Source organism: Oxyura jamaicensis, chromosome 7, assembly GCF_011077185.1.
Source record: "Oxyura jamaicensis isolate SHBP4307 breed ruddy duck chromosome 7, BPBGC_Ojam_1.0, whole genome shotgun sequence".
NCBI classification, from domain to species: domain Eukaryota; kingdom Metazoa; phylum Chordata; class Aves; order Anseriformes; family Anatidae; genus Oxyura; species Oxyura jamaicensis.
This window is the reverse complement of record NC_048899.1, coordinates 17,575,142-17,600,521: the sequence shown is the minus strand read 5'-3', so window position 1 is coordinate 17,600,521 and position 25,380 is coordinate 17,575,142. Positions and strand designations below refer to the sequence as shown.

Genomic DNA, 25,380 nt, shown 5'->3' with positions numbered 1-25,380 from the left:
AAGGTCTATTTCGTGCTGAGATTGCTCAGGTGCTATCAAGACACCCACAAAAGCTCACATCTCCTGTTACTTCTGTGTTAAACAGCCACAAGACATCTGCTAGCATCAGCAGCTTTGGTATTTGCCCCAAGACCGATCTGATCTCATGCCATTTTGCCCTCTGCACAGTTCACTTTAAGGTAGTATTACCATCTACCACGCAACGAGCCACTTTCAGTGGTACTCAAACCCATCACGGAGCTTCCATTGCCAACACTGGGCCGAGTCCCCGTGTGGGCAGGGACACTGGGTACATTGCAGGGCTGGTTCAGATGCTGAGACACCGTGCAGCCCAAAAAAAACCTTCAAACTTTATTTTTTTGCAGTCTTCCTGCTTGTCAGTCTCACAGCATAGAGACATGGAAACCTATGCAAGAAAAAGGGATCTTACTTTCTTTTCCTTGCTGTGAAAATAAAGCAATTCTCTGCTGGTGGTTACAGGTCGCAGAGCTTTTTAGGCAGCATTCGCCTTCTCTGTACTGAGAAAGATTTTAATTCTTACAGAATCTGAATGTGGAATTTTATTTTTTTCCTCAAATGCTGTATACATTGTGTCTTCAGAGAGATTATTACGTAAGGAAGACAAAATAGCGTATTTTTCTGCTGATGGCTTTTCAGTCGACAAAGTCTGTTCAGTGAAACCCACAGACACTTGAACTAGAAACCACCTCCTTGACAAAGGACTAAAACAGCAGTTTTGAAGCAAGTGCACGTGGCAAAGTTTTTTTTTTTTTCCCTGTGCTTTGAAGTACTGCTGAGCTATTTAATTTCTAACCCAAGCAGAACTGCTAAAATCATCATTTTTTTTTTCCAAAGCTACGATACGACGAGAGCTGCTAGAACCTCAGCTGCTGCGCGGCATCACCCGACGGAGCAAACCCAAACCCGTGTATGTGTCTGGCAGCATCCAGCCACCAGCACAAACACGGGGCCACCAGGTTTTGCTGGCCAGGTCTGAAGGCACCCGAAGGAGATGCGCGGTGCTCAGCTGAGAGCCCCAGAGCGGCGAGAGCAGGTCGGAGATACCCTCTAGTGGCACAGACACCGCACAGGCAGCTCCGACTGCTGGAGGTGAAACCCATCCGGAGAAATTTGGGGAGAGAAAAAGCAGCGCTTGCTGGTTAGACGTAAATCAATCGTGTTTTGACAACAGTTAAAAGAAGCCGTGCTGAGGATGTCCAGAGGACGGGGTGACCATACTGCAACAACGGGCTGCCCCCTGCACGCAGCTTCATTTTTAAGCGATTATTAGTGCTCTGTATGCAAAGTAAATTTCTACCAGGTCCTTCAAATTTTTAAGACCTGTGAGCAGCAGGGTCCCCTGGCTCCCCATCCAAGAAGAGCCACAGGAACAGACAGACCGACAGAGGCTGCCCAACACGCAGCTTCGTGCCCGGGGAGCCAGGAGACTTGTGTGCTTGGAGGCTGCTGAGACCCACAGGAGTGCCAGGGGGCATTGTGTCAGATCAAATAAGCTAGGTGATGCTTTCGGTGCCGTGACTGCCACGCTCATCCAAACACAAGAGCGCTGTCAAATCCGGACTTGAACCTTTCCCTTCGTCCGACTCTGACACGCTGCTCTTTCTGCTGACTTCCTCCTATTTCCAGTATTACAGCAGCACTCCAAAGCCCCAGCCCCAGCTCTGTTTGACACTCACCCACACATACACAGCTCTATCTTTGTCCAAAGAACTTTACCCTGGTCTGAATCAACACATGGTCAGCGTGACGGCGTGGAGTACAGGGATGGGGCTTCGGAGGAGCTCCAGGCTTTGCCCGGGGCTGCAGCGTGCCAAAGCCCTCCTGCCTCTGCGCTCCCTCCTTCCCTTTTAATTGAAACAAATGAGACTCACATGTGAAATTTTAGGACTGAGGGAACCGAAAGCCCAAATGAACCACTTTCAAGTGATGAATTTCTGAGATTTCATCTGCAGACAGCATTTCAGGCACATTTAACTCAGCCTTTCGGTTTTGAATTTTTCTTGTGCACAGAAAACACCCTTTTCGCTCAGATCCATCACATTAAAGCTAAGGCCCAAGAGAAAACAACGATTAAACTTCAAACAAGCCTATGATTTTGCCCTGACGATCATACTATTCACAGATTTAAATTACTATCAAGAAGGTGAGCAGTTTTCTCTGAAACTGGGTCTTTCAACTGAGGGTTGAGGTGGCTGCAAAATTATTCACTGGGGAATGAAGGGGTTCACAACACTGAATCTTCATTTCAAGCCATGCCATATTTTTTTTTTGTTTTAATACAAGGGTTATACCTTTAAATTTCCTATATTTTGGCTGATTTTTTTGCTTGCTTAACACAAAGTAAATCATTTCATTTGACTTTAATATGGCTAAACTGTACAGTTATGCATTAAGACTGATGGCTGCAAACAGCAAAACCTGCCAATCGTGTTCTGCAATCATTTTTGGAGAAAATATACAATTTTATATGTATTTTCCAGAAGACTGAATAATTCTTAGTCTATTTCTGGCCAATTCACCGATTAAACGCTTAATAAATGACAGGCAGATTAAACAGTTCTACGGGGGATTCTTTTAAATGCTCAATTGCAGCGAGAAAATCAGCGAAACTTAGAAGGCTGAGCACTTTTTTCAGAACCTCTTTTCCCACTGCTGGCCACATAAAACCAAACGCTATCCACTGCTCCGGAGGTTAGTCGGCTTCCTGAAGGCTCCAGCCTTTGTTTCTCGAAGCAGCCATCTCCACGGTCATTCGCTACGTCAAAAGGGATTAGGAGTTTGGGGACGAAATAAGCATCAGGGAGGACAAAATTTAAAATGCAGAAACAACGATTCCAGGCAAAACACCACCAGCTTCCGCCCTCCCCCTTATTCACTTCTGCAATGTTTTATGGATTGAAGGAAAGAACAACCCCCCCTACCAACTTGGCTCCCAAACCTGTTCAACGCTTGCTCCGGTCTGCCCGAGAAGGGCAGGAGGAGGAGGAGGGACCCCTCAAGCTACAGTCCTGGCTTTGCTTTTGCTCGAGGTGTTTTAAATAAAAATAAAACTAACACGAAAGCAAGCCCTACATGGAATTATAATTGCGCGAGAGGCTGCTGTCAGGGTTGGAAAAAAATCAGATGAAATGACACAACTGCTAAAATCATCAGGAAAAGTTTCTTACAGCAAATTCAGAGGAAAACTCCTGTGTATAATACAATTTAATTTCACTAAGTAATTGTTGTTCTCGTGCAATAGGGAACTAGCCACAGTCTTCACATTTTTTCAGCAGGTCTCCTAGCTGGGTTGCATACTATACTTTTACACAACCTTTGAAAATGTCATGAGAATTTATGGGAGCAAACATTATTTCTTGTATAACAAGTCAGGGAACAACAGACTCTGGTAAAAAAAAAAAAAAAAGGGAATTTTACAACCGTTTGTTTCTATAACTACGGAATAACAGCAATGAATACCAATAACATTTTGATGAGTTAGGGACATTTTAAATTATATGCCCCGCATTTTACGCATTAGAGTTTAATACATTTCTGCATAATCTGTGAGATCTGTATTGCCCACATACTTTGGTGGTGACTTCAGCCGTGGAACATTTGCGCAGTAAATGGTCAGCTAAATTATAATGTAATGCTGTCTAGGGCAGGCAGAGCGCAGTTACGATAGCGTGGAGGAGCGCCAAGCTCTCAGCGAACTCCCAAATCACTTCTGTCAGACTGAACGTCTGTTAGCGACCGGGGCGACCCCACCCTGCTCCCCCCAAATTTAGCAGCCGTGATTTCACCCCAACCTCGGGACGGGACGCAGCGCGCGGCTGCAGCCGGTGATTTCAGTCCTCAGTTATGAAGACAATAAGCGACAAAGTGCAAGGCACGGCTGCTCTCCGCTTCACATTTTTAACTCTTGTTCTCACTTGTGAAATGGCTCGGCAGTACTAATAAATATTAAGAGGTCACGCTACCCTGTCCAGCACAACGCTGTAGTGCAAACACAGGGAGGCTAATATTGCTCGAAGAAGTGATCAGCAGAAAGCCTTTGAAGCAAGTTACTGTTCTTTCTTTGGAAAGGGTGAAATGACATGGTCTGAATTAGGTTTTCAGCATGGGGATGATAAGTTTAATTGGGATTTATTTATTCATTCATCAGGAGACTCATTTATGAGGACAACCATCTCAGTTATTATTTCATTAGCGCACAGGCTTTCATCAGATCCGTATACCAGTTTATCCTGAAATAGGAGAAAAAATTGAAAGCATGATGCATATTTTTCTTCCAATGTTTTTACACAGAAAGATGGCTTTCTTCCTTAAAAGCAGACAAGCATGTCAAGAGTTAAGGCTTAAAAAAAAAAAAAAAAGAGAAAAAGTATATCAGTATCTTTGCCTAGCTCAAAGGATTTCCACTGATTCCTCTGCAGACTTCAAAGCCTCACAGTTTGGCATTTGGACTGGTTTGAATTAAAGCTCAGTTCTCCACTGTGAGTTTCCAAGTTCATGGTGAAAATGCCTGCTGCTTCTGGAGTTCATTATGGCCAATTTTCTTATCTTTTCTTCATCTTAGGTTTGATCCCCAGCAAATGCAACGTGGCATTCGATGGGGTGGAATAACAAGGTGCTGCCTTGAAGGCATGCATTGTCTCAAGGGGCGAACACAAGAAAAGAAGAAAAAAAGGATATATGACCCATTCCCTTCACTTTCTAACTCTCAGGGGACTATAAATTGAAAACTTCAAAGCATAATTTTACATTAAAATCAATAGAAAGATTCAGGAAAAAAAATGTTTTTCAAAGAAGCTGGTTAAGATTTAAAAAGGTCACTTGATAATGTATTATCATGACCAAACTTGGCATAAGATTAAAAAAGCTTCCAATTTAACGTATTGACTGAAGGTGTGCACATGCGGCAGGCTCCGGGAGGTGCTACCTATGAGGATGAGTCACAAAGTACCTCGCTACCCAGACACCACGGCAAAATAAGGGCTGTGAGTAGCTACAAAATATGTTCCCCAAATAGCTGCAGTCTCTGGGCAAAAAGACACCAGCGTCTATTAAGGAATGGCTGGCAAAGGTCTCACGGCGTAGACCGGTCTGAACAATTTTCCAGGAGCCTTGAAACTCAATTAATATTTAATAGCAAGTATGTCACTCAGTTGCGAGTTACAGGTTCTCTTTATAATGAAGAGATCAGTCTTGTTGACTGCTGGGATAAACAGACTTCCACTTTGGAGGAAAGTGCTGCTTTCCTGTAACAGGAATAAAACATCAAGACAAATGACAGTTATTTGACTAGATGTTATTTTAAATTGTATACATTCTTTGAAGGCTTTTTAATGGCATGCTGAGGAGTAAAAGCTCTTTTTGCTCAGTATAACTGAATACAAATACACGGACAGTGGGGAAGAGAAAATAATGCTCCCAGATTTAATGCATGCAATGCTATTCCATGAAGCCGACATTCCATCTGGCTATTGCCAGAAATTTGCATCTCATGTTTTGGCATGCGTGTTCCCCTGAATTTATGCAGGGTGCTCGCCAGAAGCGCACTAAATTTGGTTTGAGGACAGAAAACCACTTTAACTGGTAATTATTAAAAAAGAGACACGCTGGGGAGGCAGGACCCACAGCATGTGGGGGGACATGGGATGGAACAGGACAGTCTCAAAGAAAAATGAAGCCTACACATCCAGCAGCCCAGGGAATTCTATTCCTTCTCCTGGAAAGAGTATCGGAAAGGAAAGTGTAGTCTCACAGAGGCCTCTATTCACTACTGCATTACTTACAGGTTCTCCTCTACTCAGAAAGATCTGTCATTGTTTGATCTTGTTATCCTGCTGCTTCCAGAGTTAATTTTAATACCTTCTTTCTCCCATTCTCCACGGATCTGGGAGGCAAATGTATCAGCCTAGGCTTGCAGCAAGTCCCCAAAACAGCAGTGATGTACAATCACCCTACTGAGGTATTTTACCCCTTAGCTGCTCGGAGCAGCGAGATGTTCAGCCCCCAGTCCTGCAGCGCTCCTGTTGTGACACTGGCCAGAGAGACCACAGCCTGAGCACCTATGGCAGTAGGTCAATTAACACGTGTTTTGTTTCACACACCTCTTCTGATGCTGCTGCCATGGGAATAAATAAGGATCAGGTAAAGGATGGTATCAGGTATCACATGTGAGCACAACAGTTAAGACCATCAGCACAGGAACAAGTGGCTCAAACAGTGGCTTCTTTCCCTGCTCCATTTGCAAACTCACCAGCAGCTTTTCAGAGCACACTTGAATATGCTTATACACCCCAATGGTTTACATACGGCATTAGGTACTGCTAATCTAGGAGATATCCCAGCAACACATTAATTCAACTCCACAGCTCTGCTTACCTTCATTCACACTAGCAGTGAGTGATGAATGAGTAAGACTTATTTCAGAGAAGGTTGTATTTTTATTCATGAAACACAACATGCTGCTTCTGGGGAGAAACCGGACCCCAGTAAGGAAAGCACAAAACCAACAGCTCAGTTGGTTCCAATTCCAGTTGGCTAGAACAGGGGAAATAAATTCAGTATTTTGGATAAATAAAAATAAAAAATATGGCTTACAGAAACAAGGCCACATCCCTTTGCTAGGTAAGCCTAGGAGTGAGGTGGGGTGGAAATCATGAGCACAGCTCTAGCAGGAGAGGGACTGCATGGCCAACTTGCCCAGAAGTCGGGTCCCATCGCATACATCACAGTAATAATGTCTCAAGCCTTGGGACAGCTACACTCCGAACTTTCAACTCATGATAACTTGTGAAAAGTTATTTTGGGTTCCCCTCCCCATCCAGGTGGGTTTATCCAGAGAAGCACCCACCCAAAGAGCTTGTAAAGGTTTCTAGCCAGCAAAAGAAGAGCTCGTTCATATCAGTAGACGTTTTACATTCATACATCAATCAGTGCTAAGCAGTGAGTATGTCAATCTTTTTAATGTCATGCATACACTTCTTATGGCCAGAAATATCCTATTTACTTAATTCATCTTTATTCTACACGGCACTCTGAAAGTTAACTGCAAGAAGATGAAAAACCTGCGTTTCTTAACTTAGTAAGAGACAGGATCAAGATTAAGGAGGACTGCACAAGATCAAAGAAACCCAGTTTACGTGAAAAATATGTTTGTAAGAGGAAAACTTGAATATTACCTGAAAGCAGTCAAGTATTCTGTGTCTCCCATCGGTGGATCAAGGCCACCAGTAAAGGCCATGTTAACATTGAAACCAACTCCTGCTCCTGTGCCAACCTGAAAAAGGGAAACAGTACTTCGTTATACATTCGGAAACAGCGAACTCTGACAACACCTCTCTGCTCTCTCATGATTCTTCCAGTTAAATATGGATTTTGATTCAATAGCTCAGTGGCAGCCAGGTTAATTTTTCTCTCTAGAGTGACCCAGTCCCCAGACAAGAGTATAAATAAAGCTCCTCCATGCGCATAAATGCTATGATGCTTATGGGAGCTGTAGGCAGGCTGTGTTTGACTGCTGCTCACCCAAAAACCACCTCACCAATAAGTGGGTCCTTTTGTAGGAGAGCACATTACATGCAATACCTTCCCTTATTTTGTCTTCAGTTATATTCAGAAGCACAGTTTTGTAGTTTATTGTAGTTGCAACTGGGGGAAAAAACGCAGTTTTTATCAGAGCGAGCTCCCCCTCTACTGGGGAAAAATATGATTCACAAAGAAGAGATTTCTACTGCTCGAGGGACACGTGGGTGCTAAATGTAAGTACATCCCTATCCTTGCTTGTATTGCAAATGTCCCCACCCTCCCATCCACTGCAAATAAGTGAGACAGGCGAGAATTGAAAAATATCCAAGGGCTTCCAGTAACTCATTTGCTGAGAAGCAAGCCACGCTTCCCCCATTCATTTTGAACCCTAAAAGCCTGCATTCAGGCAGGTCTCTGAATACAGAAAAAATAATAATAATTGAATGGTAATTCTGGTATACAATACACAGCCAAATAATTAAGCTAAATGAAGCTGCAGAGCTTTTATTTCACGTTCTTTGCATCATTGCAAATAGTGCTGGTAAAAAAACACAGTGGGTACATCCATCTAAGGTGGGTTACTTATCCCTTTTTAATTTATTTTATTTTGTATTCTTTGTTGTACTCAGTCTGGAATGACATGTCCGAAAATTACTCGGAACAGTAAATACAGAGCGGGTATAGTATTTCCTATATATAGTCTAGTGTTTGCTTACAATAGTAGGTATTCTGTAAATGAGATCATTAGATTATTAATTTAAAGAGTCAGCAGAAAAAAAGAAAAACAAAAGTAGGTCTCAGGCCTTCGTGCATCCTGAAGCAGAAATTACGCCTGATGCAATGAGCTGCTGCTATTCCCTGAACAGTAGCGCACAAACAGGGTAATGAAGGCGTATCGCCTTACATTCCGTTTCTTTAGAAACCTAAATGGAAACATCGATGTTCGCTGGATGGGAGCATGTAAAACTGACAGGGTAAGAATTCTAGGAGATTTCAGATGTAATCTAGAATGCCTCAGAGAACGCAGAAGTAGCATTTCATAGAATTTCCCTCTGATAAATCAGATATGAAGGATGGTAACGGAACGTTCCTTAGGCACGACTGATTTCATATTCAAAATTACCCCAAAACTACAGCTCAAAGAGCTTACTGTACTGTACAGGCCAGGGAAGGTTTCATTGATTATAACATTCAAATCATGATTGCTTCTGTGCTGCCCATCTGCTGCATCCTTCAGCATTTTTAGCTTTTGTCTTGCTACCCAGGGATTCTGAATGGGATGGTGAACCATGGGGAAGGTGTCCCTGGGTCTGGGCCTGCAGATGCTGTGTGCTGGCCCTGATCCCTGAAGGACAATACCTCCCGCTAGCCCAGAGGGAAGGGTGGATGGATGCAGGAGCGTCCATCTGGAGGAGAAAGGGCTGCCGCCCTCATCTGCCCAGCCCTTCTGCAGCAGCCTCCAAGGAAACACCAAGAACCATCAGATTTGGTCCAACAGCACTGGAGGCTGGTGCTGAAATGCCACCCTCGAGGCTGCAGGACATGAACACAGCAGGGGCAGTGAGCAGTGCCTCGGAGGGAGCAGGTGAGGGGTCCAGGGCCGTGCCAGGAACGCTGAGCGCTGCGGCATGGTGCTGGCGGCACAGCCATGGACAACTTGCTCCTTGCACCTAAGAAACATCCTATGGCCATTAGGGGGAAGGCTGGAAAAATACATGAAGCCCGGTTCTTTGTGGAAGAAAATGCTGTCTGGGACAGCTGGCAAAGGGCTCTGGAACAGGTTGTCCCACCAGGACTGCACAGCCTAATTGCAGTCACTCATTTGCCAAGGCGCGCACTCTCCTGCCAGCTCTCGGGGCAGGACACGATGCCCATGGCTGTTAGGACTTGGACAGGAACACACCAACCACAAAGGCCTGGGCAAGGCGCTCCCAGTCAAGCACTAACAAGCACAGGGGTGGGAGCAGTGGCAGGAGCTTCCCTCCAGCCCTACCCCAAGATTTTTGGGGGCACCTGGCTCTCAACCCCGAGCAGGTCCTACCAGATGCGGGTGGGTGCAATGCAGATCCACGCTCTTACCTCGTCGGGAGCACCACTGCCAGGAAAGAAGTTCCCATCATCATAGCGATGTAGTGAAATATAAAGAACATTAGGGTCATTGTAGAAAGCTTGCTGAGTACCATTCCCATGGTGTACATCCTTCGGGGGACAGAGATTGCATTATATGAGAGAGGTTAGTGCCGTAATAAAAATGTAGATCAAAGCCATCAACTTGGGATTTGGAGGGGATTTCTTTGGTGTTGAGCTTCGTTTTCAGTGCTGATCTAATAGAAGCAGTTTATTGCAAATGAGAGTAACCTGCTTTGCACAGCTGGCTTCAGGTTATACTTCTCATTTAACACGTAAGATAAATGAGAGTAAACACAATTTCAAACATTTACCAAAACAGGACTCATTTACTTGGATTGAGAGAACTGTATTCATACCTAGTCTTTAGGAATGTTGGGGGTGGAAAGGCTGTACTAGTTGCCCCAAATTTGCATTTTTAATCACTCTGCAGGGTGACCAGTGATAGGAAGTGCCCTGCAAAGTTGTCAGGTCTGGCCCAGTGATGTTAAATGACACAATCCCATTGCCCAGATCCTCTACTACGTTGCTACCTGGTGCAGAAATGCAGCCTGTAGCAGGATGGGTTTGCAAAACACTCCTGTATCTGACATGAAAAACGGTGGGAAGTGAGGAAAAGGATGTCCATCCAGTAAAGCAAAAAGACAAATACGTTCGTTTTAACTTGTGGGTCTTGCCCACAGGAGATTTGTTGCAATCTAATCAAACTCTTGGCTGATACCCAGGAACTCAGATGTCTTCACAGCCACATAAATACATTTTTAAATCAATAAAATGTATCTGCCACATTTTTAAATCTATATATCACCATAGCAAAATCACAAACAAGCTCTTTCTCAATTCCGCTGCACTGTCTGCAGAATATTTCACTGTCTTGATCCAATTTAGAGAACACTTCTGACTGCCAGCCCACACGCATGGAGGCTGTGTTGGCCCCAAGGCAGGACACTGAGACCATCCAGACCACCGGTCCAGCCATGCCCGACAGCCCATATCCCTCTCGGCAACCAGTCCTCACATCTTGAAAAGAAAACTGGGATGGATCGCAGCAGTTAAGGCCAAAAACCATCCCTAAAAAAATAAACCATCACAGTTTGCAGTTACCCATCCTTGAGACTGCATTATGGGCTTGTTTTATATTAATTAAAATTTTATTCTGAAAACTATGGACCTTTTAATAGGCATTTCTATTACTAAAACATTAAAAAAAAATACCAACCGACCAAACAGATTTTGGGTTACAGACCACAAACAACATTTTTTCACTGACTTACAAAGTCTGGGCTGGCCTCACACGAAACTAAAAAAATAAATAAATAAAATTCAAAATTTCCACCTGCTCTCCTGACAGGTAAGAACCGGTGTTTACTCACCCAGTCCACTATTAGGATTTTGCTAACGTTCAGTCTTTGCTGGAGCAGTTTGGCTGCAATTGCCACGGAGTTAAAATAGCAGAAGCCCCTGAAGGTGATGAGAAGGGGGAGAAAAGAGCAAAATGAGAGGTGTTAAATATAGGTCTCCCTGGTCCCAATGCATCTATCATCTGAGACATAACACAGTAGGAAGAAATTTCTTCTGCTTTCACTCTGCTTTCCTCTCTGGAAGATGCATGTGTGCTCAATTAGGAACACAAAGCAGCCGGGCGGCAGCAGGTGTCTCCTGATCTCTCAGGAGGTGCTCTCCCAGCCCCACTGCAACAAGATGCTGCTCCGTGCCAGCCGCCCACGGACAACCCTCAGACCTCTGGTGCTCAGGTGTGAGAGGTGGGGACTGGAGCAGATGGGCTGACGACATGGCAGGGAAGAAAAAGAAAGGAGAGTAGGACTGGAGCACTGAGATGCTATGTGCATTCGCTGGGAGGGAGCAGACATGCTGGTAGAGGCCTCAGAACACTATGCTGAAGCACCTAGGGCATGAAACTTCAGCACCAGATACACAAGTGCAACATGAGGTATGCAAAGCCCTAATACTGGCCCTGCTGTATTAAGCACGTGCAAGATGCCTGACTGCAGCTTGTGCTTCATGAAGCCTTCCCGCTGTGCCAGCCTCCAGTCAGAGCTGTGACGCCAGGACACAATTATGTTTGTTGTGCTACTAATTGTGTATCCTTGCTTTCCTCACATGGGGTGAGCCATCAGCATTTAGCTTAAAACAATTCACAGGAGTAAATGAAAGCATCAGTGCTTTTCCAAAGCCTGGCTGTAATGCTGATTCTTGCTAAAAATTATCCACCCCAAACCAGCAAGCGAGGTTTTGCCCTCTTCCAGAGAATTACTGGGAGCTTTGAATGGCATACTGTTTTACGTATCAATAAGCAAGAAATTCTGCAACAGTAAACTAACAAAAAGCCTTTCTAATTCAGGTGGTAGGTCACACAACAGGCAAACACTGAAGCGAGGTAGTAAAGCCCATACGCATACTTACATGGGTGTGCTTTCTTCTGCATGGTGACCTGGAGGCCGAACAACAGCAAATCCGTTCTACACACAGAAGTAAGAAAAGAAAGAAATGAGACAGGTAGGAAGGTTTATCGCACATGGATGGGAGCAGAGGTCATGGCCAGAAGCGGTAATTTTGCTTTGGAATCATTTTGTTGTTCTCAATGGTTTTCTCACAAGAGGATAGCAGTGGATGGTGCTCTCCCTTGTTCTGGAGTGGGAAGAAATCCACGTGAATTTTATGGAAGCTGGCTGGTGCAGCATTTCCTTCCACTCAGGAAAAAATAAATAAATTCTGCATGAGGTCACTGAACTGGCTGGCCCAGCTGAAGGCAACAACAAGGCTCTCGGATAACACCGGAATAGTGATTTCGCTTGCTGTTCTGGTTTCTTTCTCCCTTTTAATCAGTGCGTAAGAACATTCACCAGGAGTCTGTTGTTCACTTGCTGATATCCTCAAAGATTTTTATGACTGAAGCCAGATGGTGCCATTAAAATGAACTAACTGGACCTCCTGCACAACACAGCCGTGAGCTGAGCCCTGTTGATCCTGTACACAGCCCATTCCAAAGCAAAACGATATTTTCATACCAACCTTCAGTTCTCCCGTGGCTACTTTGAAAACGAGCTCAATGACACAGCCCACGGCCAGGCGAGCGGCACCGGACGAGTGGACTTCGTTCCAAATTGTGTCGCTGTCGACCTGATGGAGACACAGAAGAACCACGGTTAGAGGCAGTGAGGATGGCCAGGAAACAGAGACTCGGGTTTTATAAGGGAGTTATTCAAACGTATTAAAGGTGTGAATTTGCAGAACTGATCTCAGCAGCAGCGGGGCTGGGACTGCCGTCACCCAAAGGCACGTGCAGAGCAGTGCTGCAGTGGCTGGCTGAGCACACAAGGACAGTCGTGACACCACCCATGGCTGTCCCAACAAAGGACACTCCAGAGATGACCATTTGTTACAGCTCTGCGATGCTGAAGGGTCAGGGCTGTAACAGAGGCAAATTCAGCATCTCAAGCAATGTAAACCTGCAGGTGTTCCTCACCAACACTTCTAAAACCACGACATCAGCACTTCTCCTCAATTGCTGGAAGAAACTGAACCCAGAGCCAAAAAGAGGCATACAAAATCATTCAACAACCCTAAGAAATGAAGGACACAATAAGAACACTACACTTAAGGAAAGCCTGCCCAGCCTACGCCCGCCGGCAACTGCTGGGGTAAGGTTCTGCTGACACTGCCTTCCCTGGGGAAGCACAACATCAAGCCTCTCTCATCAAAAATAACAGACCTTCAGCGCCTAGGTGCTGACTACAGACATTCAATTCAACGCTAACTATCTGACAGCACCAGCATCCTCTATAGTTTCCCCCTGAAAATGTGCCAACAGGCCATCGGCAAGGCATTCCTCAGACATTCCCCGTGTCGTTATTCCACAGGATCATGTTCTAATTCAAACAAAAAGTGAGGCGCGTTGGCTTTTACCACATTCATCCCAACAACTGCACAAAGGCGGGATCGGTTTGCAGACACACGATGAAATGCCTGCTCGGTTTTTACTACAATTCAGCTGGAAGCTGCCGAGAGGAGGAGGGGGAAGGACGGCCCCGGGGCCTGCTTCCAGCAGGGGCACCGCTGGGAACGCGGCTCTGGATCTCCTCCCCAGCACCCCGGCCTGTTGGCGTGCCGCGATGAAAGCAGAGCTTGTTTTCTTCTTGCCAGTCACAGCCTTTGCAAAATCCAGACTACTGGGACTGTCCCACGTCAGGATAGCTCTGCTGTACGTTTATCCTATCCATAATAGGATGGATATCCTATCCATCACAGGGTAAATGCAACATTTCTCAATGTGAAAAATCACCAGCTATTTTTCACATATGACTCTCTGCTGAGCGTATTTATGGAAACAATGGCAAATGAGAATGAGAGAAACGGATTATTTGTTTTGTCTGGCATCCAATCTGCTTACTAAGCTGCGGGGAGATGCAAGTCACCCCATATGACACTGAGCCACCTCCTAAAGCCAGTGGAAATTGTTCCAGGCCTCTTATCGGGGATGGTTTCTGGCACCATCTGCCCCAAGGACGGTTTTGAAGTTGCAGTAAACTATGAAAGCATTAGGAGAATACAAAAAAAAAAAAAAACATCTCTGAGGTGATGTTGCCAAAATGTGCACTGTCAGACTCTGGGGAAAGCTACTGCATTGATGGAAAACCCCTGCGGTACCTCTGTGGTGCCAGGGCTCCCCTCAGCCCCCATAAATTTGGGCAGTATCATGGGAACAGAAGTACAACAGGGTTCGAGTTATACACAGTGCTGCTGGGAGCTTGCCTGCAGAAGACAGGACTGGTCTGACCATGTCTCTCCAAAAGCCCCTACCAAGGTGGGAAAAGCAAACCTCTTCTCCTCCCTACCGACCAGCATGCTACTGTAGTGCTCTGCGAGGGTCTGTCTCCGGGCTTCTCATCAGCAGTCCCATGAAAATAGTAAGAGACAGTCAAGTTACTTTGCAGTTAGGATGCGACTGCTGTGTTCCCCTGGGAGATCCAGCAGTCTGCCTTCTCACATCCTCTCCTCCCATTGTCTGTGAGTGGGAGATACACACAGCTTAAGCAACAGAGAGTACTGGGCTTGCTTTTACTAAGAAAATGACAGACCCAGTGCCTGTAATATTGATTTTGGCTCCTGGTATCTCTAAGGACAAGATTGGTTGGACTCTGCTGCCTCACTTCTGCAGGGCAAGGGCCACACCATGGTGGCTCCCATGTTTCTTACCTGCAGGCTCCACTCGAGGGAGATACAGCGGCACTGTTTAGTCTGGACTGAGCAAATCTAACCTGTCTTAGTCTTGAAAGAAAATGATGCAAGACACCAACAGCTGAGAGGTGCTCTCTCTCTTTGCCCCATGACAGCAAGTACCAGGCCCCCTTCATAGATGCAGAGTTGCAGAGGGCCACTTTTATTCATCATGAAGGCATCAGAGAAATACAACCACTGAAAAGCAGAATTCACATGTCCTATGCACGGCTTTACCTAAGGACCCTCGGATCCCCTCAGCTGTCCATTTGCGCCAGCCTTCCCCATAAACCATGCAAAAGTCTGAGCCAAGCACTGCTAAGTTCAGGCCCTTTGATGCCTGCAGAGACCAGGCTCACATTGGCAGCACTTCAAGAACAAGGAGGGCAACACAGAGCGGTTTTGGAGAGTTATTATTTCTGCAGAAAGAAATTAGGTACTTAGAGAAAGTATTCCACCTGTGATTTAGAAGCCAGTCTCCAGGACTCTGCCATGCTCCCCCGCTCAGCTACCAAGCAGGAGGACTGGATCAAGAGGTGTCCCTTCCCGCCCGCAACTTCTCCACTGCCCCATCTCACGTGCACACATCTCCAAGATAAGGATTTAACACCCAGCCACCTTCCCCAGAACGGATGTCTGGAGACTGCTGGGCCTGAATCCAAGGCAGCACTTCATCATCTGTTTGACTGCAAGTGTTTGAACAGTCCCACTGAAGTCATCAGCGCTCTGCGGCAGAGGGGCGTAGACTCTGCCATGGTGGAAAATGTTATTAATGTGGCCCTGAGCTGGACTGCTCTCTGGCTCTGGAGCTGCTGCTGTTTGGTGCTCGGGCTGCTGTTGACCCCTCCATCATTCCTGAATTCTGAAGTTCATTACAGGGAGACGCTATTTGGCTTTCCCTGCCTGCGAGTCCTTTGATGTAGCTGCCATCACAGGAGTTGTTGCTGGGACAGCACATCAAGCCTTACCATCTGGAAGGACTTTACAGAGAGAGGAAGCATATTTCTTGCCTCTCGTTGATCCAAGAGCATGTATTTCTCTTTTTCTCCTCTGAACCGGAGGATACAACTGCGGCAGAGATATCGAGTCTTCCACATCTGCTGCTGTTGAGTGGATGAGCGCACTTATCTCCTTGAGAATAATATTAGAGCCTTGCCTGTTCCAACAAAGGAGCTGCTGTTTCTGCTACATGGGCTCTTAGGAGAACTAAGGACTTTCAGAGGTGGGGAGAGCAAATTCAGTTCCTGGGTCCTGCTGCACACTTTTAAACCTTTGCATATACACTTAATAGAAAATGATGAGGGTAGGTCCATTTGAGAAAGGCTTTCCTCTTCTAAAGGAAATGTCTAAGATGTTTCTGGGTGAAACCTGAAAGAACTTGTCCTTCCTCTAAACGTGAAGTCTTTATTAATATACACGATGAGGCTCCGACCTGTGCTGTGTACTGAACTACATGCTGACAGGCAGCCATTTCAAAATGAAATGAGGATGGTCTTAAAAAAAAGTTTCAGTATCTTAATCTTTTCTTTAGCCAAAGAGCTATGCAGATAACAGATTAAATACAGGGACAGGCAGAGACAAGTGACTCTGCAAAGTGAAGGGGAACAAAGGAGTTCTGCTCTTCTCTCATCACAGCTCATCATCACACTTTGGCGACAGCAGCACAACACCAGCTGTGCTGCCGGTGAGCTGTCTGTACCTAACCACATCTCCTTAAGCACTGACTAAAATGCTCACCTATTTTTTCCTTCTAAGACCTGCTAGAAAGCACCTTCTCATTTACATTCCATGGAAGTCACTTCTGTTGTCTGTGCTTTGCTGTATGCTCACACAGGCAAAGATTTTTTACAGTCTAATCAGGACCTTACAATCAAAAACAGAAGAACAGATTCTGGAAAAGATCAAAAACATTAAGAATCACTAGATTTTTTTTCTAAGAATGAGCACAGAAAAAGAAAATATTACACATGAAAACAAACAAACAAAAAGAATTAAAAATACTAGCTATGATAATATCAAGTCTTTGAGTGTTTCGAAGTATTTGGATGCAAGCATACTGGAAATATTTTGTGGATTCTCCATGCTCAAACTCATTTCTCTAAAATCTTCCAATTATCCTGGATTACGTAACACTCTGGTGCATGTAAATCACAGATTCAAAAAAGCGTGTGTGCTGCAGAGAAGTGAAGGTAATGTCGCTAAGTAAAAATAGTGCATACTGTGCTTGCAGATGTTGCTAAAGATCAGTGGGAATAAATTACAGTTGTTTAAATCAGAGCTCACATCTGTTGATATAAGTGCTTCTGTGCTTTCTTCCTTTTCTGCTGCGATCAGGATGTGTGCAGGTGGGAGGAGGTTTGCTAGCGTCAGCTACGATGAATTGAAGGCTCCTTGTATAAAACAAGCCAATGAGGAAAAAAAACCCAGGACTTTCCAACCACTGGGGAACAAATATACCTTTTTCTCACTGATTTTGAGACACTGTGACCTCGTTTTTAAAGAGAGATTGAAAGGTGTTACGTGATGAACTGATTTTCTCTAAGCTTTTTCCTGCTCCTTCAAACTTCTGTTGTGATACTCACTAGTATAAAGAACTCATGGAAATCCAAATGTTCCCTGATCATTTAAAACAGAACAGGGAGATCTACCGGCTCTTCATGGGCTTCCCCCCACCAAATTGTTCTACATTGCCTTTCAGGCCCATTTATTCTTTTAGCCTACATGGTATCTCCTATGGAAGAGAGTTGTGTTGTTTGTGCACAGAAAAAGGACTTGACTTCAAGCTTTCCATCCCATAAAATCATTTGACATCCTCAGGTCAGTAAACATTCAGCTTTCACCTGCTCCAGGCCAGGTTTCCTTCCTGCCCACCAGCATTATTTTGCATCCAGCAACACCAAATTCCATGTACTACTTTACTGTTTTGTCTCTTGTTATCACGACACCATCAATATTTCTCTGCCAGTATCTTTCGTCTTGATAACCCTGAATAAATCCCATACCTGCAGCAAAGTACATTTCCTTACAGCCCATCCCAGCTTTGCAGCATTTCTGTGAATACACAGACCTGTGGGGGACTGCAATTCCCACCACCGTTTCCCATCTTCTAACCAGTGATGCATCCAAAAGAGGACTGGTCCCAGCTCGTTCTACAGTAGCCAGTTTTTTGAAAACCTTTCTTTTTCTTTATGGCATCATGTTTGCCCTGTGGCAAGCATTTTCCAGACCAGCATTGAGCTCCCTGAGTAAAACCCTCCTTACAAAGCAGTCGGACAACCGGAAAGCTGCCTGGTGTCTTGGTGAGCCGAACACAAAGACCTGTGACTTATCCACAAGTCTGTATTTATCATTAAGTGACAAAGTCAGAGAAACTAAACTTCTGCTGAGAAAAATCCCTGCTCTTTCAAATCTGGGCTACAAAACATCATCTCTGCATAGCCCAGCAGATGTCCCAGAGGCGCTTGGATCACCTCGTGCACCTCATGTTCCTTCACCAGTGAAACCAGCACAAAGTGAGCGGAGCCCACACAAACTTCTAACCCTACCAGGGCTGCCTCTCCGCAATCTTCTAACTTGAAAGTCAGAGATGAAACAAAGAAAGATGACTGCTCAGCAACAAGTAATGCTCTGCCATCCTGGTGATCTAGCGCAAGGAAGAGCGTAAATGCTCTAATGCTCCTCATCCGTCAAAAGAGCTCTACAGCCACCTTGCAGCCTATGTGATGGCCAGCCAAACAACAGCAGAACCCTTAAGCTCTCTTGCTAGAACAATTTAAAATAACTTAATTATACCATAATAAGCACTCAATCTCCCAGCAGTCTTCACATGCTGAAACTCCTCAGACTTAAATTACACTTCCTCTCTAATTGAAATTCTTCATAACTGATGTTTTACCCAAGGCCCTCATGTTTTAAAACCTTTTTTTTCCTCTGATTTCTTCAAAAAATATTATATGCATCTGAAAAATGCCTTGTCATCCCCTTTGGTGGAGAAAATAATTCGGTTTTCATCTGCTACTGAGAGGCGTGCTCTGTGGGCCCAGCTAAAATCCCACTATAGGGCTTCTTCCAGCTTTTTCCCATAGCAAATCAAATCAAGAGCAACTTGTCTCACAGAACTGGCATGCTAACAAAGACTACAGCTTTCCCTGTATTTCTTCAATAAATACACAACACTGCAAACCAGCTTTCTTGACAAATCTCACACTTCGAACGACAGTAGAAAACGGGCTTGAATGGACTACGCTTAAACCCATCCCGAGCACACGCAAGCGTGTAACACTTGATATGCCATAGCCTATCATTCTGTACTATGGCCTCATTTTCCCTACAAATATATGGCCACAGCGTACGTACTAATTAGAAATGTATCCCAAAAGCAGTGACGAATGTGTTTTCCTGCATCAGACACGAACGCAGAAGCACATGAATAGCTGGCACTGTATTCCAATGGAACTGGGAAACAATAGCCAAGGAAAACAACCAACATCTATTTTTACAAAAAAAAAAAGATTTACCATGTTGTTGATTACTAATAAATTACTACTTTTAAAAAGCTTTGCTGATAAAACAAGAAAATACCTGCTGGGATTACTATAGCACTGCAGAAATGTTGGCAAATGTTTTATTTCGTATTTAAGGGTCTGTGGAGACAACTGAGCAGCAACTTAACTGCACTCGCTATCTTTATTACGAGCGTATCAGTAATACCAGCACTGTGGCGTTTCCTGCCCTGATTTAGGATTTAATGCAAGACTTCTGGGACTGCACTCGGCTCAGGCACTGTCTCTACTTGTTACCATTCAGTCTTCATTTGCAAATGATAATTTTTGCTTTGAATGGCATGCCTGACTGCAGGGCAGAGTAAATCCAAACCTTTTAAACTCTAGCCAAAAATTTGCCATGAATTAGGAGACTGCAGCATATTTACAATACAAAATAAAATATCTCTACGAGTGCTCAGTGGTGGCGGTATGAATAAACGCCGATTATTCTTTTTTTGACGGGATAATTTTCAAAGCAGCGATTTTGCAAAGACTCAGGAAGAAAACAATTTTGTTTCATTTCCATAACAGAATCCAGACCTCTAGATTCAACCTCACGAGCTACAATTATGCATAAGAACTACCACTGTGAATTTTCAAACACAATGCCTTTTATTGTCTCTTCTCATTCTTTTCCCTTCCTGTTCTCTGAGAGTTTCTGTAGTGTCACCCAACATAGAAACTTTGGAGCAGAAAGTCTGACTTGAAAGGAAAACTTTCAAGTTTTCAGGCTTAAAAATAAATAAGTAAGAAACAAACCACAACAAACAAACAAAAATGCAACCCAAACCTTCAACACAAGGTATTTGAATGGTATTTGTTTTTGCAGCCTTATGGGAACAAACAAAAAAGCCTTTTCTACTATATGAAATTTTGTCAGATGAAAACTAATGTTGGGCTTTTTCATGATGGATGGACAGATATTTTAGTCACCTCTTTCGGAATTCAGGCGTGACTGTCCTAGAGCTCAAGAAATGAAAGATGTCAAATACCAAAGATTGCAATTCCCTCACGCTGTGTAACCCGCACGACTTTTCATTCTAGGACAATAATAGAGCCCAGACACAAATACAATAACGTACTATTTACAGGAACTTCCCCAAAATTGTCCTTCAGTATCACTACTTTATTAATATATTTTCCACCTGCACTACGAGGCATGCAGGCAGCTCTGAAGTGCAAATACTGAAGATGAAACACCTACACAGCACAAGTAGCATGAAAAGCACATCTTGCTTTCTGTGTAGTTGCAGTGCATTTTTGGATTCAAGGCTGCTTTAAAATTCAGTAACCTCTCGTCCATTAAACATCACTGCCTGAAATGAGGTTTCTCGTCCCAAAAGCCGGAGACGAAACATGCCTATGAATGTCCCACACGCTTCAGTGCTCCAAAATAGTTTAAAATCTTCATGCTGCTTTTGAAGAAAGGCACGTGAGGCTGTCACTGCTACCCTGCACCCCAGGCAGACCCTGTTTATGGGTAACATCTGGTTGCAATTACCTACTTGATGGAATGCAAAGCAACAATTTTTGTTACCGATGGGACTCAGAGAACAAACAGGACATTATTTACACATTAAAGAGAGTACTCACCCCGACACCACCACAAGGAAGCCTGACAAACATCGACGTTAGAGAACCTGCAGGAAAAAAAAAAAGGGTATCCACTAAGTCAAAAAGTCAAAGTTTACCAGATTTTGGTCCAATTTTATGGCAATGCTGAAAACTTTCTTAACAAAGAAATACACCATGGTTTTCTAGCAATTTTCAGAAAACACAGCCAATACTGTTACATTACAATGCAGAGATAAACAATATACGCACTTGGATGTGTTCAAAAGCCTCTCCAACATAAAAGCCTTCCATAAATCACTTATTTTTATGCAAGCGTTCTGTGCTGTCCTACATTTCAGGCAATCATGCTGACTATAAATGATTGAGACGCTACCAACAACTGCTCAGCATGTCTGAGATGAACATTTTAACTGCTTTCAACTGAAAGCGGATGGGAAATCATAAAAACACCCTAATTATCAGTCATCTGCACAGACGCTAGAAGACTTTGGAGCACATTAGCTTCATAAAAGACGAAGACAAAAAATAAACCGGTGGCAAGCAAACAGAACGTGTTTTGACTGAAAGAGCAAAACCAACATTAAGAATTTGGGAAAAATGAAGGAAAACATCTGTACGACCAGTTTTGCTACTGTAAGGACTGTAACATCACTTCCTCAGCTTGCACATCAGCAATATTATTACCCATTCAAAATTCTGCAGGTTTATAAACCATACAGTTTACAAAAGAATGTGTTCTCTCATATGCACCACTACTCCCCTATGTGCATGACCTATACATGTGTCTATGCCCAACAGGCAAATGAGGAGAAGGAAATACATGCATAGGTTCTGTGACCAGGTTCCCACTCTGGTCATGTCTATGTTGAAAGAACAAATTCCCTCCAGTGCTAACGACCATCTCTGCAGAGTGTGCATTAGCCATGACATGACACACGTTACCGAGGACCACGCTGGTGTCAAATGCATAGCAGACAGACGTTACCCCTTTGACTGAAAGCGGAGTTAATGCATCTGTATTATTAATCTGAGCGCACAGTGAGATTCGCTCTGTGATTAGATCCACATGAAAACTCTTAGATCATCCTGCCTTAGACCTCCTGTCACATCTTTCACTGCTAATCCACCTATTATTTCAATATTTATCTTCTTGACAACAATTTATGATTGCTATCCACAAATTAAAAGCAGCCTCATTTGCCTGCATTTAAACTTGTTCAGCTGGTTCCAAAGCTTCTCACTGTCAAATGAGAGAGAGATTCATATTCCTCGTCGTCAGACTTTCAAGGGCCTTAGCAACATTTCATGGGGTAAAGTTATGCAACCTGCCTTGAAAGCCACCACCTTTGAGCTCTCCCGGTAAAACACAGCAAAGCGGATCTCTGCAATGCTCAAACTCCTCTGGGGAAGGTAACTTCAGCGCCAGCAGTGGACGTCCGCCGCAGCAAGGCGGCTCTCCCATGCTGGTGAAGGAGGGCACTCGTTGAGAAAGGAGTAAGGCTCAGAAGTAACAGACTATGGGACAACTGCAGAAGTAAAAGTAATCAGCAGAGCCATGGTATCCAAATGCATTGAGATCTGCTTACAGTTCTGAAAAATCTGAGCTATTTACCCCTTCCCACATTCTCTTAAAGAACTGTCAGATGAAGCAACATCCCTGTCATCATTTGCAGAAGCTGAAAAAAAATATCCTCGTTTTCATCTTTCAGCTTTACAAGTTCTTCCTTTTAGGCTGAGATTTCTCATGCTTTTTCTTGCTCACAGACATATCAAAGGCAAAGAGTTTACACGGAGCCAGTTATCCTATTGCAGTTGTACACATGTCAAGACACTCAGGTCTAACCAACTCACATTTGCATATGTAAGCCTCACGCAAAGCTTTGGTCTCAGACTTCAAACTTGCCATACATTTAGCCCACAAATATATTTAAAAGAACCCCACAAAGCTGTTTTGTAAATATAAAAGCCTTTTAAACTTTCAACAAGAGAGGATAGCTGAAGAAGGGGCTGCTTACAGGCTTGTTCACCTCTATGCACAAACAAATATGCACGCTTAGGCTTTTCAGGGAGGCTTTCCCAACACATCAGAGGCTGTTATCCTCATTCAAATCCAGCACTATGGAAGCCATCAAGCTAAGAAACTGTGTTTTTTGGGGGGACAGCATTGCCTTTCCTGCCCTGTTCCCAGAGGAGAGCTTCTACCTGGATGCTACACAAATGTCCCTCCAAGCTTGCTCCTCTTGTCATCTCAGCTCTCTGCACTGTCCCTCTGGATGCTGGGCGTTGTCACCTCGTGTTCTCCTGCCTGGCTGGATAACTGGCAGCCACACTGAGAGGCAAAGATGTTTGCTCTTGCCCTGAGCTTGGCACGAGTGTCAGTGCCAGCTGTGTCCAGGTAGAGCTCCACAGCAGTGGCCCTGTGGGATGGGGGCACCTGCAGGAAGAGCCAGACCAGCTGGACAAAGATGCTCATAGAAGCTGGTTGGGAGTCCGACTCCTAGCAGCTCAAGGCTAAAAAGTGCCACGTGGGTTTAGGAAACAAGCTCTAACTCAGCTAAACGCTACCAGAAATCCCTTCCTACTGCTGACACCGGGGGCTTGACTTCCTGCCTACACCTGCAGCCTTAAATAGTGGAGGAAAAAAAATAAAAATAAAAAAGCTGCTGGGCAGAGTTTTGGGTCATGGCCCAAGACCCAGCAGTAACCCCAGCCAAGCTCCCTAACACCCACAGATAGGTTAGTCTTAGATCTGATTGATCAGGAATACTGCCCCTTGACAACGTGATCTCTTTTGCAAATTACACCTAAACATGCAACGCTTTGTACTGTAATAACCAGGAATACCCTCAGGTATTGCAATGATTTCTTTTTTTCACTAGAGGCATAATTCATTTTAAAATGAATGATTTAAAGACACGTGCGGTCACAGAAAACCTACAGTCGTCAAAAGTAGAGCAAGAGTTTCTTTTCCCCCAGTATCTCTGAACAGGTTTGTTTCAGCAAAACCTGGGAATCTCAAAATCCGGTGGTAAACAAGCCATCTGTTTTCTTGCCCAAATACACCTGTGGAACTATTGATGCAGACTGTGCCAACAGCAAAATATTTCAAGAGGATCTGACGCTGGAACGAGCGGGAAACACTCAGTGTTAGCACAGCCCACCCTACCAGCGTATCTGGCAAGGAGTTTCAAATGCCTGATTATCAACTGCCCCTAAAGGTGTGGGGTTAGGATGGCCCAGAGAACCCTGGCTTCATACAGGTGATGACCACTGTCAGAGGCAAGGTACAAACCCCATCTGATCCTGGCTGGTGAAGCCACCAGCTCAGGTGCTGGAGGCCTGCCCACATCCCACCAGAGGGAATGCGATCCAGAGTCGATGGTCAGGGGACAGATCCTCATCTTCAGCGCCACACCTCGAGAACTTGCAGTGAAATCAGTCAGTGTGAAGGTGGTGCAACTGCAAATGAGGAGCCTTCCCAGATTTACTGGGGAAGATTTACACCCTGCTTCTTTGGACTGGTGGATACGACTTAACTCAAGGCGAGAGTTTTACACTACCAAGGATATGACATCATAAATTTTTTAAACTGTACATACTAATTGCACTATCATTCAGCCAGAGATGTCTACTTTTCATTTCTCTGGGTTTTAAAGAGGTGGTAACTTAGCTAAAAATATAGTGCTAATTATATGTTTGAACAACTGGCTAATAGCTTTCCTCTTCGGAGTTCTCATGTACATACTTAATATGTTGCAAAAATCTTTCCAGCTCTTTTGCCACAGCCATTGCAATATGCAGACCATGAAGTTAATCTTCTTTTTATATCATTCAAAGCAAAGCTAATCCGCAAAATAGTTTTTCTCAACTTCTAGAACTCTCTTTTTGCTGAAGCCCACAAGAGAACTTCCCCAGCTGCCCCTCTAGCCTATCACCTACTGCTGCAAAAAGGAAAAAATAAAGAGAGAAATCATCTCCCTGACAGGAAGGTGCTAAAATCAATGTGATTTGGTTTCTATGGGTGGAGTTGGTTATCTGAACAACCATCCCCTAGATACTCTGCAGGGGAAAAGTCGATATTCTACAGCAGATGCAGCCTTGTTTTAGGGAAGATCCAGTCCCCAGTGAAAGGGATAAACAATCTTGTTCAAAATTAAACAAAATGTAGGACTATCTAAGAGGCCCCTGCATCTTTCTTGTGGATTATCCATACAAATCTGACAGCTATTTGTTGTTGTTTATGCAGCTGGTTGGTGCTGCAGATCTAGGACCTTAGCAGGGTGTTCCAGCTCCCGCCAAGCAAAGAAGAACTTTCTAACATGCAGAGCAGAGTGTCCAAGGACACAATAGACTCTAA

At 44.3% G+C, this 25,380-nt stretch overlaps 1 protein-coding gene across 13 annotated transcripts in view; it reads right to left on the bottom strand.

Annotated features, from left to right (window-relative positions):
• HDAC4 (histone deacetylase 4) overlaps nucleotides 1-25,380 on the bottom strand; it is a 243,219-nt gene that overhangs the window by 13,868 nt on the left and 203,971 nt on the right. For all 13 annotated transcript variants that reach the window (XM_035330833.1, XM_035330832.1, XM_035330836.1 and 10 more), the window contains 6 exons: nucleotides 21,042-21,088; nucleotides 12,700-12,807; nucleotides 12,091-12,146; nucleotides 11,040-11,127; nucleotides 9,619-9,738; nucleotides 7,194-7,291 (listed from right to left, as the gene is read on the bottom strand). In XM_035330833.1, coding sequence (XP_035186724.1) covers nucleotides 7,194-7,291; nucleotides 9,619-9,738; nucleotides 11,040-11,127; nucleotides 12,091-12,146; nucleotides 12,700-12,807; nucleotides 21,042-21,088 — 517 coding nt within the window. The remainder of the gene's footprint in view (nucleotides 1-7,193; nucleotides 7,292-9,618; nucleotides 9,739-11,039; nucleotides 11,128-12,090; nucleotides 12,147-12,699; nucleotides 12,808-21,041; nucleotides 21,089-25,380) is intronic.